The sequence below is a fragment of the Oxyura jamaicensis genome, chromosome 2 (genome assembly GCF_011077185.1).
Source record: "Oxyura jamaicensis isolate SHBP4307 breed ruddy duck chromosome 2, BPBGC_Ojam_1.0, whole genome shotgun sequence".
NCBI classification, from domain to species: Eukaryota; Metazoa; Chordata; class Aves; order Anseriformes; family Anatidae; genus Oxyura; species Oxyura jamaicensis.
The window spans coordinates 157,748,378-157,765,084 of NC_048894.1; the positions used below are offsets into that span (position 1 = coordinate 157,748,378).

Here is a 16,707-nt window from a genome sequence, read left to right on the forward strand (position 1 = left end):
CCACAATCAACAAGCTGAGAGCAGAAAGGCAGATTAAGAACTTTTGGTTCCCTGAGGCAGAGAGATTTTCAAAGCAGGAGAGGAGAACAGCTTGGTTTGCTCTCATCAGACATTGCTGTCCTGAAACACACATGCTGTCATGTGTTGAAGAGACAGAGCCTGGAGCTAAGCATCAACCCAATGAGATGCTGCAGACCTTCTCAGAGGTGCCATATAGGAAGGAAAGCAACCCAAATTAGGAAACAAGGAGGGGAATGGCCAGGACTCAGATGTGTAGGATTTGTTTCACTCTCCTCTTTGCTCTCAGTGTGTTGCATCTTAACCCTCTTATGCCATTAGGAGATTATGAAATATCTAAGAAAAAGTAGGTTCAGCCCTCAGAAATGTCTGCTTCCACCCAACCAAACAGACCCAGCATCCCCCCTTCATTCTCATTAACTGTTAATAGTCTGTGGGACCTCAGGGAAATGAATACCAGCAACTGCTAAAAATCTTCTCCCTACCCCTAGCAGGCCACAGCTTGGAGCACTGCATCAGGATGTGGGGACACAGAGAGGACAGTTGAGCATGCAGCCAGCAGGGTTGGGGCTGTGCACACCTGGATTGGCTTCCTGACCCAGGGGTTCTTGAGGCGTGACTCTGCACTGGACTAGACATCTGAGCTGGCCTGGCCCCGGGAGCAGGTGCCCACTGTCGGGACTGGTACAGCTTCCTGGCCAGATCCTGCTCGTACTGTTTAATACTGTCTTCAAGAGTTGAGGATCTGAGGAGGAGGAAGAGGAGGAGGAAGAGGAGGAAGAGAAGGAGGAGGAAAAGGAAGAGGAGATGATGGTGATGAACATTACAGCAGACAAGCACAGGGAAAGAAAGAAGCAGATACATGAACATACCCTGGCAAGGGGAAGTGTGTGTCTGATAATAGGCGTAGCCTTGATTAAAACAGGCTCCTATATATCTGATCCTGCTCAACACCAACTGCTGTAGAAGAAGCAGCAACCTCCAGAGGGCAATCTGGGATGATGTGCCCAGAAGTGTTAGCCTTCAGAGTCTAAGTAGGTGGGCCCTCACGTGCTGGGAAGAAAGGTCTAGAAACACTCAGCAGACCAGTGGAAATGCCCAGCAGGTAGTTTCAATGAAGTGTGTGCATGTATGAAGCAGACTGAGGGCATACAGAACATGAATGTATGTGCATGCACATTTGATCACCTCAGTGTACGTTTGCATACATATATCTGACCACCCTTAGCATGCACCTTTGTTTGACCATGATAAAATGGGATCATGGAATCACAGAATATCCCCAGTTGGAAGGAACACATGGCAATCATTGAGTCCAGCTACTGACTCCATACAGGGCAACCTAAGAGTTAAACTATATCTCTAAGAATGTTGTCCAAATGCTTCTTCAACGCCACTAACAGGCTTGGGGCCATGACCATGTCCCTGGGGAGCCTGTCCCAGTGCCCAACCACCCTCTCAGTGAAGAAGCTTTCCCTAACACCCAGCCTGACCCTCCCCTGTCCCAGCTCCATGCCGTTCCCTCAGGTCCTGTCGCCGTCCCCAGAGAGCAGAGCTCAGCGCCTGCCCCTCCGCTCCCCTTGTGAGGAAGCTGCAGGCCGCCATGAGGCCTCCCATCAGTCTCCTCTTCTCTAGGCTGAAGGAACCAAGTGACCTCAGCTGCTCCTCATAAATCTTCCCCTGTAATCCTTTAACCATCTTTGTTGCCCTCCTTTGGGCACATTCTATTATTTTTATATCCTTCTTATGTTGCAGAGCCCCAAACCGCACACACTACTCAGGGTGAGGCCACACATGCAAAACAGGCATGCACATTATGAAGGGTCTATTTGCCGCAGGCCCTGAAACACTTGCAGAGATGAGTGCACCCATATGCGCACATTGGGAAAATTGCCAAGATGCATATAGGCCTCGCTGGACTGCTGTTCCCCCTCAATGTGTGCCTGTACCTTCTCAGTCACACTCTTCCTAAGGCACCACTGTCAGCAGCTGTGTGCACTGAGAACACTTATGTAGCACGGTCCTCAGTGTGTTTGTCCCACCAGAGGACAGGGGAGTGGGTGTGTGGGGGTGGGGTGAGGATGGGGGGGGCATCACATGTCCTGTCAGGGCACTGATGACACAGGGAGAAAAAGGAAAGCCCAAGATGGTGCGAATTGATGGGGTCACAAGTGACAGCACACAGATCAGAGAACTGGAAAGAAGCAGAAGATAGAAGATTAGAAAGAAAGTAATAAAACCAGTGGCATGCACTTAAAGAAAATACAGATTAGTGAGGCTGCAGCACTATGTGCAGGGCAATCCAGTCCTCCCTCCCACACAGCACATGTGGTGCTGCCTGGGGACCTCCGGAAACAAGACATGAGCCCCAGCTGCCATCATGTCATTGCACTTGCTCTAGCATTTACAGAAAATGGCTCCTAAGAAGACCAGATTTGTGAGATCTGTGGTAGCAGGGGACAGTCCATCCTTGTCTTACCAAAAGGAGCTCAATATGGTAACTGACTGATTCCTGCTGATGCCAATAAATGCAAGGACTTAACGCTACCCAAAGAATCAGCCAGACACTTCTCTTGAGAGCTGAATAAAAAACTACACCTTGCTATCAGAAGCAAAGTGAAGCTGAGAAGCTGGTCTGCAGAACTTCAAAACAGTTACATGGAATCTAACAGCTCAAAACCAAGACAGCTCCAAGCAGCTTCTCATGCATCTTCTTAACTCTTCCTTCCCTAGTTCATTTTCTGTGAACAAAACATGCTTAAAAGGCATGAAGATATGTGATCTATCTCCTGCCAAGAGTGGACAAAAAACTGTACTCAACACTCACTAACCCTTCTAACAATCTAATGTAAAGCTTGACTGTAATCTAAGCAATTTCAACAAATGCCCAGCTGACCCAGAAGCATCAGCAGGTGTACGTATGGTATTGTTATAGGAGCAAATTATGTGATCAGTTAAAAAAAAAAAAAAGAAAAAAAAAAGTAGTTTATTCCCAGCATTTTTCAGATTTATCTGCTAGCAACAGGAACAAGATCATGTAAGAACAGACTCCTGAGGCAAGTGATGTACTTTCTGTGACACAGTAGAATCCTTGTAATGTCTATGTTTTCAAATGTTTGAACATGCAATGTCACGTTTCTCCACTTTATATCCACCATAAACAAGGCTTTTCTTATGGAATTACCTGGACATGTTAATGTTTAGGCTTAGGAGGAATCGGAGCTAATACAGCCTGCTCCAGCATATGAGGAAATACGCATGGGAAGTGGTGGCATGAGGGAGATAAAATTGTAGAATCAATCATAGAATCATAGATTGGCTTGGGTTGGAAGTGACCTTAAAGACCATCTGGTTCCAACCCCCCTGATATGGGTAGGAATGCCACCCACTAGACCAGGTTGCCCAGAGCCTCATCCAGCCTGGTCTTGAACACCTCCATCCACAACTTCTCTGGGCAACCTGTTCCAATGCCTCACCACCCCTGAGTGAAGAATTTCCTTCTAACACTTGACTTAAGTCTCCCCTCTCTTAGTTTAAAACCCTTTTGTCCTATTATTTTCTGCCCAAGCAAAAAGTTGTGCTCCATATTTTTTATAAGCCTCCTTTAAGTACTGAAAAGCTGAAGTCTCTGTGAAGCCTTCTCTTCTGCAGTCTGAACATCTGCAGCTCCTTCAGCCTGGCTTCATAGGAGAGGTGCTCCAGCCCTCTGATCATCTTCATGGCCCTCCTCTGGACCTGCTTGAACAGATCCACACCCTTCTTGTGCTGGGGGCCCCAGGCCTGGATGCACTATGGTTTGTAACCACATATTGGTTCTACAACACCTGCCCAATTTCTAGCCCTATAATGCAATGAAAATGCCTCTGTTATGGCAGGCATTGTTCATAAACTTTCTTCCATGTGTCAGCATTTTTGTAAAAGGGTTGTTCCTGCCTTAATGTGAAAATACAGAACTTCCATTTGCAAACGATGCCTCCTGACAAGTCATGACACAGAAGCCATGGGAACTACAACTATAACAGGAATGTGATGCCAAATACAGCAGAACGTTCAGCAAGTCAGAGTAGCAGACAGAATCCAATAGTATCTGGAGCATGAGACAGTAGCACAGGAAGGAAACAATCCTGCCAGATCACACTGTGGTGACATCCTGACTCATCGCTGTACCTGTATGTAGACACCCCCATGTCTGGGGTGTAGATGAAGGAGAGATTGTTGAGTATAGATTCGCTCAGATTGGAATGGACCTCTGGAGGTCATCTCATCCTAAAGCTGCTCAAAGCAGGGCCAGCTTCAAAGGTATAACAAACATGCTACAAGAAGACAGAAATCACTCTCTTCCAAATTAAGGTTTTGTGTAACAGGCAGGCTTTCCAGTGACTTGATCAGCTTTCTGTCACTGCAGGTTAGTGCACTGAAATTAAGGCAATGCTTCAGGAAAAAAAAAAAAAAAAAAACAACATCTGAGACAGACCAAAGGGATTATCTAAGGCAATGGAGCTGGAGAATGCTAAGAAAATTCTTCCTAAAGGACAAGAGCCCTGGCACTGTGAACATTAGTTGAACCCAGCTCAGCAAAAGTATAACCAGATAGATCTGTTATATGATCAAATAACAATTGGAAGATGTATGCCATCAAAGCCCTAGATAAGCATAAGTAGTAGGCTCTCATCATTGATAATTCCACTATACATTTCTTCATCCTCAGAGCCTCAGAAGAAGGCAGCACCATTATCATCCAAATCTAATCACAAACACTGATATTGCTAGGCAGTACAACTCACAGTAATCCCTCCAACATCCTATCTAGCAGGCTGGCAATGAGTTGCTAGCAGTCATGTTCTTCTAAAAGTTCTCACTCAAGCCCCCAGAAAGACTGCTGCAGTTATCATCTGGATGCCTGTTACAGGAGCATTCAGGGAAGAAAACTATAATCTGTTACAGGAGCAGCTTGACTAATTCTTGAAAAGAATTATATTACACAGTAAGGGCCTGGACTAGCCTCCAATCTAAAGACCTGAGGTAGGAAGACCTCCTTCAAAACAAATTTTTGATCACTTTTTCACAGCTCACTGAACTGCTTGTGAGGATAAAAACGTCCTCATCTTGCTCATTTCTTGGCTTCAGTGAGTCTACCAGTTTAGCAACACTGAATATGTGAAATGCTCTTTCTGTTTTTCATTGTGAATGTATCACCTCACAGCTTAGATAAATACTATCTTTCCCACGTGTTACAAAAGAAGGGGGGAACTGTGTGCTGAGAGGAAAGAGATACAATCACCACCACATAAAGCTGTTTGTGTATTTTATAAAACTCAGTCTTCATGACTGTACGAGCACTGTTGAACTATGAGACATCTCACTCATGTAGCTGTCAGAAGCAGATGAGCTCAGCCAAGCAGTAGATGCTTTGCCCTGTTTGAACAGAATCAAAATACAACTACAACCTCTCCCAGCTTGTTTCCCATTTTTAACACCATGGATTCCAAGACATGCAGCAGCTCCCCTTTCCCTGAACTAGCCTAGTGAAGAGAATAGTGACGGTTCATCTGTCTCACCGTGCTGCCCTCCACATTGCTCGTTTCTCTGCCTCCAGAGCACGACGTTCTGCTGGAGAAAGCTCCTTCTCTTGACTGCTCAGGAGCTCAGGACTCTGCATTCGCAATCGCTCCTGGTGCCGCCGTTCAGCTTTGGCTGTCCGCACAGGTGCCACTGGATCCCCTGCTCCAAGATTTAATGGACTCAACCTTGGCAGAGAGAGAAAAGCGGTGAGAAACAGGCAGGCCTAGTTCAGTATAACTGTCTGCTCTTCTCAAGGTGAAACATGATGATCAACATCCACAATCAACTGTTCTGTACCACAATTAGGTCCAAGGATATCATTTTGGGAGATGGAAGGAGGACATAAAATTAAACTTCTGCTAAGCAGTTGGTTCCAATCAATTTCCCCTTCTCCACAAAATTCTTCCCTTTACACCCTGTATTTGCTAAAAAGTAGGAGTCACCTGCTCTGTCATCTGGCAGTTTCTACGCAAGGGACATTGCTCATCTACTTACCCAGATATAGAGTTGGTTCTCTGTTCAGGCTTCATTGACTCTTCCAGTGAATTCCTCTGTGAGCTGTTGTTCTCATTAATCTCTGAGGACCTAGACCAAAAAAGCACGTCAGCTAACAGTATTGCAGGCTGGCATATCCAATGAGTGTTCAGAATATCCAACCTCTAGAATGCAGTAACTAGTTCAGTTTGAAGACACAACCCTTAATGCTTTTGCAGAACAGCTTTTTCTCCATTGCTGCAAGCATTTCCTTGTTGATTTCATAACTGTTCATGTTCTCTATGTTCAGAATTCATTTTCTTCATTTTGGCCAACCTCTTTTCAGTGGTTTGTGGGGACAGGACACGGGGCAATGGCCACAAAATGGAGCACAGGAAGTTCCACACCAACATGCGAAAGAACTTCTTCATGGTGAGGGTGACGGAGCACTGGAACAGGCTGCCCAGGGAGGTTGTGGAGTCTCTTTCTCTGGAGATACTCAAGACCTGTCTGGACGCCTACCTGGGCAACCTGCTCTAGGGAACCTGCTTTGGCAGGGGGGTTGGACCCGATGGTCTTTTGAGGTCCCTTCCAACCCCTACAATTCTGTCATTCTGTGATTTGGAAGTCAACCATGCCCCCTCCACTAACACACACACTTCAAATGTAATACATTGTGCTTGCTGACAGGTTCTTGCCCTGCCCTAGTCTGACTCTTTCCAGCTCCCTGTACACGATGGGCAGCCCCATTGTGCACACCAAATGGCTGCTTCCAGCTTTTTCATTTGCTGATGCTAGATATGCATAAATGTTAACAAAGGACTATCAATCCTCCTGAGTTGTAAGTGAATGCATGTCTGGGCTAGGGACAAATCCTGAGAGATCTCAGAGCCATGATTCTCAGTGCAGCCACTCTATGCACACTCTGCTTGACACACTGAGGATTTACGCTCATAATCAAATTGCTGCATGTCAGGTCAGCTGAACTGTAGGTCACAAAGCACTGCTTTCCAGAGATTAAGCACATGCCCACAGTCACTGCAGCTCAGCTGGCAGTCAGAAAGCTTGTTAAATGTCTGAGCCCTTATTGTTACTGCTCAAGTTTATTTTTATTAAATTCCAGTTTCTGTTTCAGCATGACAAGAAAAAAAAAATTCAAGATGCACACATTCAGCCTATTCCATTACCTCTACTTTGTACAAGCATGAATCCAAAGTCTTATATAAGCAGTTACCTATTCTTACACAGATAAGCACTGTAAGCTTGAAGCTGAACACATTCTCAGAGCCTTCCACTGTTAAAATCACTGCTGACTGAGCAAAGCAATCTGATGGAACCAGGCTTACTGTTCTCTAGCCTCCCACATTTCAATATGAAAAAAGTATGGATAAGTAGGCCTTCGTATCAAACCAAGCAGCTGGTGTGCATTTTGCTGCTGTCCTTCTTTAGAGTTGATGAGTAATAGGCTAAGGTCAGCACAGAAGGTGAAGGTTCTCATGCATTCATCATGTGAGAAGTTGCTCAACAGAGACTGAATAGAAACAATGGAGAGAAATGAGACCCAAAAAAATGAAGATGAGTGTTTTTGGCCTCGGTAAAACTGACCCCCCAAAAAAGTGGGAAAAAAAGAACATCTGTAACAAACTCAGAAGGGAAAGCCATAGAATCATAGAATGGTTTTGGTTGGAAGGGACCTTAAAGATGATCTAATTCCAACCCCCTGCCATGGGCAGGGACACCACCCACTAGACCAGGTTGCTCAAAGCCCCACCCAACCCAGTCTTGAATACTTCCAGGGATGAGGCATCCAGAGCTTCTCTGGATAACCTGTTCCAGGGCCTCACAACCCTCAGATTAAAGAATTTTTCTTATATCTAATCTTAATCTACCTTCTCCTAGTTTAAAGCCATTATTCCTTGTCTTATCACTACACTTCCTGACAAAGAATCCCTCCCCAGCTTACCTGTAAGCCCCCTTGAGATATTGGAAAGTTGTTATAAAGTCTTTCTGGAGCCTTTTCTTTTCCCAGCTGAACAACCCCAATTCTCTCATCCTGTCTTCACAGGAGAGGTGCTCCAGACCCTTGATCATCTTCGTGGCCCTCATCTGGACTTGTTCTAATACTTTTGTGTCCTTCTTGTGCTGTGGACCACAGGGCTGAACACATGGGGTCTCACGAGAGCAGAGCAGAGCAGAGAATGGTTGAGATTGGAAGGGACCTCTGGAGATCACCTAGACCAACCCCCCTGCTCAAGCAGCGTCACCTAGGACCTTGGAAGGGACCTTAAAGATCATCTAATTCCAACTACCTCCCACCCTCACCCCACACAAAATAGGCAGGGACACCTTCCACTAGACTAGGTTCTTCAAAGCCCCATCCAACATGGCCTTAAACACTTCCAGGGATGGAGCATCCACAACCACTGGACAAACTGTTCCACTGCCTCATCACTTGCAACGTAAAGAGTTTCTTCCTTATATCTAATCTAAACCTACCCCCTTCTAGTGTAAAGCCATTGTTCCTTGTCCTGTCGCTCCACTCCCTGACAAAGAGTCCTTCCCCAGCTTTCCTGTAGCCCCCTTTAGGTATTAGAAGGCTGTTACAAGGTCTTCTGCAGGCTGAACAACCCCAACTCCTTCAGCCGGTCTTTGTAGGAGAGGTGCTCCAGCCCCTTGATCATCTTTGTGGCCCTCTTCTGGACTCATTCTAATACTTCCATGTCCTTATGCTGGGGGTCCCAGCTCTGAACACAGTACTCTAGGTGAGGTCTCATGAGAGCAGAGTAGCAGGGAGTTATCACTTCCCTCAATCTGCTTTTGATGTAGCCCAGGATATGGTTGGTTTTCTGGGCTGTAAGCGCACGTTGCTGGCTCATGCTGAGCTTCTCATCCACCAGCACCCCCAGGCCCTTCTCCTCAGGGCTGCTCTCAAACCATTCTTCACCCAGCCGGTATTTGTGCTTGGGATTCCCCTGGCCCAGACAAGGACCTTGCACTTGTTCTAATGCTTTTGTGACCTTCTTGTCCTTGCACTTGGCCTTGTTGATCCTCATGAAGTTCACTAGACGCACCTCTCGAGCCTGTCAAGGTCCCTCTGGATGGCATTCCTTCCCTCCAGCATGTTGATCACACCACACAGCCTGGTGTCATCAGCAAACTTGTTGAGGGTGTACTCGATCTCATTGTCCATGATGCCAACAAAAATGTTAAATAGTGCTGGTCCTACTATTGACCCCTGAGGAACAACATTTGTTACTGATCTCTACCTGGACACTGAGCCATTGACTGCAACTCTTTCAGTGTGACCATCCAGCCAATTCCTCACCCACTGAGTTGTCCATCCGTCAAATCCATGTGCATCCAATTTAGAGACAAGGATATCATGGAGGACAGTGACAAATGCTTTGAATAAGTTCAGGTAGATGAAGTCAGATAAGGACAAATCCAAAGGTCGGTGCTGCAGTTTTATTTTATTTTTTTTTCTGTTTAGTGCAGCCTTATTTTTATTTGAAGTTTTATGAGAAGTCTTTTCTCATTCCCCCACTCTGTGTCCAAGAATGAGAAAACAACACTAATGCGACATGGAAAACAAGTCCAGGAGAACCAGGAATCAATACCCTAAAAAATCAAAGCTAGGTCCAGCACCAAGGCTTATCACAAGTTAGCTATCACCAAAAATCAATGGCTCTACATACCAAAGTACAGAGCTAAAGAAGGTATTCTTCTGAAAAGAAAGAGCTAGAGAAACAAAACCCCATACTGTGTGGTTTTATGTTGAAGCTGAGATAATGTCCAGCCCTCTTCCCTGAAAATTACTGATGCTGAGACACCTCTGACACATGTAGGTGGCACTGAGCTAGCAGTCTTGTCTTACCGAGTTCCTGGAGGCTGGATGCTCCTTCCATTTAGTCTCTCAATCTTGTACTCAATTCCTTCAATGATGACACTGGACTGCATGCTCATCTCAGGCACTTGTTTTATCATCTCATCCTCTTCCCCTTCTTCTTCCAACAGAAGGGTACGTTTCTGCTGCAGCTTTCGAGCTGTCAAAATAATAGACTCGTCTTACACCACAAGGCACTCACTAAAACCCGCAGAGATGAAGCCTCTGGGCAGGAACTTATGCTCATCATCCCTTCAAGTCTGTGCTTTTCACCATTTCCTTTGTTTCTCCTCCACTCCACTAATGTTTCAGATGTAACGAGCTCTACTGCATTCCCTCAGTCCTGCCCTCCCTAGTCAATAAGCCCCCACTCCTAGAGGCTTACTGTAGTTTAACCCAGCAGGCAGCTAAGCACCACACAGCCATTCACTCACTGCCCCCACACAGTGGGATAAGAGAGAATACTAGAATATCCAAAAAAAGTGATGCAGAACCACCCACTGACTGATGCCCAGACACTCCCTGAACAGCAACAACCTCCCCCCCCCCCATTTCATTGTTCCACATGACATCATATGGGATATCCCTTTGGTCAGTTGGGCCAGCTGCCCTGGCTGTGTCCCCTTCACAGCATCTTGTGCACCTCCATTCTTCTCGCTGGCATGGCAGCATGAGAAGCTGAGAAGTCCCTTACTAAGTGTCAGCACTGCTCTATGGCAACTAAAACATTACTACGTTTAAGCATTTTTCTCATCCTAAATCCAAAACACAGCACTGCACCAGCTACTAGGAAGAAAATTAACTCTATCAACTCTATCTCAGCCAAAACCAGGACTGGGGTGCTGAGGAACCCCCTCCTCCTGGCACCGAGTCAAAGGGAACCATTAGGCAGGCAGGTAGCTGCACAGGACCCAGGAGGAACAGGGACAAAAGGGGCCTGCGAATAGGCTACTCTCTGCAGGCAGGTGTTCTGACCAATCTACTGTAACTGCAAAGTAATAATGATGCTTGGTCTCTTTTATTAAATGCTTTTAAAATAAGAAAATCCAAGTGGAACACTTGTGCAAGTAAGTGTGCCTAATTCAAAACATGACTCGGGATCTTTATGACAAGATTTAGAAATTTCTAAAGCTGTAGTTTGCTGGCAGTGGGAGAACAAAACAGCAGAAATCTTTGGGTAACTGCTAGAATTGCAGAGATCCAGAGAATGTAACTTATGATTTTGAAGTATTTTACTGGGATATTTCATCTTGAGTAAGCTAAAATTTCATTTATTATCTGGACAATCTTCACTGTGAGATTTCTCTTCCCCAGTTTTTTTGTTTGTTTGTTTGTTTGTTATAAATTCTTGTACTCAGAGTTGTCTTGATTAGAGGTTGTGTTTTACACAGTAACAGTGGAGCAGCCAATAAACTCATTCAAGTTCACATATGTCAAGCAGTTACCAGGCCTTTTCAATAACCACCCACACACTTTTGCAGGTCTTGGATTCATGGTGTGTGTGCTATTAGAGGTAGGACTCACTTAACAGGCCAAATTTCCCTGCACAGATTGAAGCATACCTTCTTCTTCCTTCATTTTCTTCAGGTCATCCTCTCCTACCAAGGAGACACGCTTGGGAGGCTTATCCATCTGCTGCTGCTTAACCTCAACTTCAAAATACTTCTGCCTCTCGCGGAAGGATCGCTGTTCGGGGCTGTGCAGTCCACTTGGCATCGGCACCTGTGGGAGATGCACCAGCACTGTCCACTGAGCGACCAAGCCAAGGCTCTCTTCCCATACAACCCTGAATGCATGCCCACCCCACTCACATGCTCCATACCCACACCCTCCTCCTCTTCCCCAGCCCTTCAGTGTGTGCCTGCACTGGGATCCTGTCTCCACATCCACAGTCCCGAATGCCTGAATCCTCTTTGAGTCCCTGTCCTAGTTCCTGCTCCAGCCACCAGAACTCACCTCTGGGGCAGTTTTGGGTTTCTCTGTGCTGGTCTAACCAGGCAATTCCTAAGGATACAGAGAAGTGGACAGACTCTAAAAAGAGGGTTTTCTACCATCACTCCTCTCCCACAGCTAAGTGTCAATGATGCCATATAAAACAGCAGCAGTCAGGGACATCAGCTGATGGACTGGTTCACAGAACAGTCACAGAATTAACACAGGACAAGGCTGCTTCAGACTTAGCAATTGTGAGCAGTGGGCAAAGAGTAAATTTAAGTAAACTGAGGGATAAACAGAAACAGATGGTGACAAAAGTTTTCAATTTTAAAAGGGCAGAAACTGAAACTTACTGGGAAATCAGTGAACCAAACAGGAGCAGAGGGCTTTGATTAAGATGGAGGTTTAGATTTTTTTTAAATCAAAGATATAACCGCATAAAATTTACTTCTAAGAAGTGGAAATTTCGCTATCAGGAAGAAAAGAAATTCTTACTTAGCAGAATAAAATAACAGAAAATTGGAAGAGCAGAATTACAGGGAAATGAAGAAATTCATCCACAAAATCCATCCGTGAACCAGAAACCAGAAACTGTACAGGTAAAATGAGAGCTGCCAAGAGTTATTAAAAAACTCACCCCTGCAGATCACTGTTCAAGAATTCTGAATGAAAAGACCCAAGAAACACAAAGTCCAACAAGCATCTTTTTTTTAATTGACTTGTTTGACTAGGTGGACATTTATGTCTAAAAGGTAGCTAATATCTTGTCAGAATCAGGAAGTAGGCAAAAACAATTTGAGAAGAAAGCCATTAGTCTAATTTAATCATTGTAAAAAGCTCTAGGACAAATATTCAAGGATGAAAATACAACATGAAAATAAATGGAAAAAAGTACAATGGAACAGGTGCAATGAGGATTAATCTAATACCCTCATTTGATAATATAATTTTTTAAACAAAGAACTGCAAAGATCTGTAGTCTTGAGACTACAAAGATCAGTTTTGTGACCAATCTTGGTTAACATTTGCATTGCCAAATTTGAACCAGAAACGAAGGAGGCATGAAAAAAAAATGAAGAATGACGAAGAAGACCAGAACACAGATTCGCAGAAATGCAGAGCTGTCAAAGGTCTATGCACTTTATTTCGTTCATCCACTCCACTGAATGGGGGTAAGCACTGTTAAAATTCAAAAAGGTTTGGAATAGCATCCTGGAATGATAGGTTGCTTTGAGAAGGATGAAAATAATTGAATTTAATAGTACAAAATACAAGGTGAGCTACTTCAGGATCAATAATTGCTTCCTAAACCATGATACAGCAGCTAGAACTTGAGAAATCATCTGTGTACAAGATGAGTCAAGACATGACTCATGAACCTAGTTCATCCTCAACATCACACACAGCATATTTCTTTGGGGTAAATAAGTTGCTACCTCCTTCCTACCCTCACATTTCCTGTGATCACTTGCAATGCTTTATCTTCTGTGTGTTCCACTGTTTGGGCAACATTGCCCCCAGTCAGCACTACTCACCTGTGTCTCAAGCAGAGGGTGTGACAAGGGTACTGCTGCAAAGGTTTTGTATGCTTGCTTGACATTGATGGGAATCTCGTCAGGAGAGGGTGGTGAAGGTGGCTTTGGCTAAAGGGACAAATACAGAATATAAAAAGAATCACAGACTTATAAAACAACAACAACAACAAAACAAACAAACAAACAAACAAAAAACAGAAAATGAGGGAAACACTGAAAAATCCTCAGCCTTCAATGCCTGGAATACAGAAGGGACAGCTACTGCAGCCTTGTACAGAAAGGTGAGCAGTGGACACTATACACAGCAGCACATGTAACATAGCTCCATGTTATTTCTTGAATGGTGGAGGACTGATACTTCTGGTGGTACAGATCCACACTGACTTCACCAGAATTTTGTGACTTATCTCTTGGCCAAGGTGTCAGACTGCTCTCTGGATCCTTAAGCATTTCCAACCAATTCAAGTAGAGTGCACTTATTTGAATCAATGGGCTTTGGATGCTGGAATACAGCAGATAAACAGTTGGCTGACCTTTACTTAGAACTGATTTAGCCAATTTCAGTGTACTAGAAAATGGAAGATAAGCCCTGGCTTCATCTAGTATTTCTGGCTAAATGAGCCTTCCTCGTGGGAAGGGATCCATCACTCTCATTTTTTATTTTATTTTATTATTATTATTATTTCTGGTGGCTATTGTGCTTCTGTTTCTAAAATGACCAGTCCATAGTTCTGCACACTTCAAGGCTAATGGTCATAGCCTCCTAAACCAGTGGCAGCCCACTCAGGGATCAATAATCTGGAGAAGAATAGACTTTGATCTCAAATCTTCCCTTCACTTATTCAGAGAAATGTCTGTAATTTGCTATAATTTCATATAGGTTTCAATAAAAGGGAAGAGCTATATTACAGGTACACAAGTCATGACAATTCTTACCAAGGCAAAGACCAAAATACCTAATCTTTCTCTCCCATCAACATACGTCCCAGATAAAAATAATCTTTGAAAAACAATTTTGCAAATCAGAAAACTTACTACCAGTGAGATGATACTGGCTTTTGCTCCATGATGCAAGACATTGACAGAAAAGGGTTCTGAATGATTTATGCCTCAACAGAATGCAACAGTTCATAAATAAGGATTTAAAACTATCTGCTGTGAGGATTTCGGCCACAATTCAGTTTCAACAATGCAAGATTTTTGAATGGATAAGTGAAGACACAAGGCAGGCTGGTGAGGCTCTTTTATGTTAGAAAACTGAACAGGACACATTGACTGTAACTCTACTTGTAGAGTACGGGTTCTTAATCAGGGCATCCAGTCTGATGCCGATTCAAACCCAGCTTTAGCTAAGGCACATGATCTTTAAACTACAAAGACACCATTGGGAGGTTGTGTTCAGCCTACCCACCAGAAAAAGTGGCACTAGAGCAGCCTAGGACGAGCTTAGCAAGAAAGAACTGCAGGCCACTTACAGAGTTCTGGATACTGGAGCACGGCTCAGGTTGCTGGAAAGGATTGGGGCTGTCCCTGTCCTCCAAATTATGTGAGGCAGCATTTTGACGCACTCGAGAAAGAGGCTGAATGACACCTGGTTTGGTCTGCTTGTGTCAATATCACATAGTAGGGGAAAAAGCAGAGGAATACAGAGAGAGAAGAGAGGTGAGAAATTAGGGGAGCAAGGTGTCTCTAGCATGCAAGTGAGTAAGACAAATCCATGCACCTGAACTCAATTCTACTCAATTCAAGTAGTTCAATTCAATTGAGCTACTGAAGCAAACACCAAACACCAAGCAATGCCTCTGGTACAAGTACTTTGTACGGGCAAAGAGATTCAGACAAGTCAAGGTGATAACAGGAACAACAAAGAGAAAGCCCAGGTCACAAGGAAGTATCTGCCATAAAAGTGGCAGCTACAATGGTCAGAGGGGTACGGCACAGGTATGTTGGAGCTGGGAGAATATATGCATCATGAATGGGAGATGCAGCTGGGAAACAACAGTGATAAATGGGTACTGGCAAAAGCCGGAGGTGCAAATGAATAGAGAACCAGCTAGGCCTCCAATTAGAAATGCAGACACAGGTAAGAGCAAAGAGTGGACATAAAAGTCTGAGATTTGACCTAGGTGCCATCACTGCTGATTGTTGTGTGGAAGTGAACAAAACATCACATACTAAAGAGATTAGGAGCAGAACTTGAATAAGCCAGCAAAAAACACGAGTGAAAGCTGCAAGTGTAAACAGGAATAAAAATTGCAAGAACATTTGCATCAAGTTATCAAATTAGGAATATTTAAGTGCATTTGTACAAACTTGACGTATAAGGGAGGACTGAAGGAGAGTACAAGAACCAACACTGAAACTTACAGGGCTGAAAGCAAGCACACACATAAGGAACAGGTAAGCTCTATGCACTGCAGAATGCATAGGGACATTACAACAAAGTCTCATAACAGATGTACTTACTGATTTACTATCATCCTGTGATGCAATGAAATTAATGGAAGCCTGAAAACAGAAATAAAGGTGTAAATGTGAAGACCAAGCCAGAATCCTTTAGCTAACCCTGCTCCATACCAAAAGAAAAGATACCAAACTCTTTACCCACACCCCTCTCCCCTGTACCAGAAAAAATCTTAAGTCCCATATCAACCCCTGAAATACCTTCTTCAAGTGGGGAGCCAGTGTCCAGAGCCTTCACACAAGAGGAACTGCTCCTAGTTCCTCTGTGATGTGAGAAGGCACTCACAGCTCTCTGTGCATCTCCATGCATTGACCCCCACCCTCTCCTTTTCTGCTCCAACTCAGCTGATCCTGGCCCTTGTTTACATCCCCTGCACTCTGCACTTGCTACTGCACTCAAGCAAAGCTATCAGCACCACAGCTTCTCTGCCAGAAAGCACTCCCAGATGCCATCTCATCAGTGCCTAGTGGGAAAAGCCTCTCATGCCTTGGCTGGCTGCTCTGGGCACTGTGTTGAGCCCGCGGTGCACACCAAGACCAAAAGCAGGGGCGCGCAGAGCTGGCGGAAGATGAGATGAGCAGTGGTGCTGGGTGAGAGCAGCACAGAGCAGCAGCACACACTGCACACCAACAAGCACTTACAAAGCGGGTCTCCCTGCCTGACAGGTGAGCAGGCCGAGTGGCTGCAGGTGTCTGGAGAGAGGTAACGCCAGAGGATTGCCAGGGGAGAAAATGGAGAGAAAATGAAGAGACCAGGGTTCCTGCATGAGAGGCTGAGACAAGCATCTTTCCCAGCACAGAGACTGCAGTTATCCAGAGCCGTCATTGCCCCCCGCA

The 16,707-nt window shown here is 44.8% G+C and overlaps 1 protein-coding gene across 1 annotated transcript in view; it reads right to left on the minus strand.

Moving 5' to 3' along the window:
• The window catches only part of SCRIB (scribble planar cell polarity protein), a 113,606-nt gene that overhangs the window by 12,207 nt on the left and 84,692 nt on the right, over positions 1–16,707 (minus strand). The window contains exons 32-40 of the mRNA XM_035318143.1: positions 16,513–16,563; positions 15,874–15,915; positions 14,883–15,008; positions 13,408–13,515; positions 11,500–11,659; positions 9,929–10,097; positions 6,076–6,165; positions 5,577–5,765; positions 599–763 (exon numbers count right to left, since the gene is read on the minus strand). Coding sequence (XP_035174034.1) covers positions 599–763; positions 5,577–5,765; positions 6,076–6,165; positions 9,929–10,097; positions 11,500–11,659; positions 13,408–13,515; positions 14,883–15,008; positions 15,874–15,915; positions 16,513–16,563 — 1,100 coding nt within the window. The remainder of the gene's footprint in view (positions 1–598; positions 764–5,576; positions 5,766–6,075; positions 6,166–9,928; positions 10,098–11,499; positions 11,660–13,407; positions 13,516–14,882; positions 15,009–15,873; positions 15,916–16,512; positions 16,564–16,707) is intronic.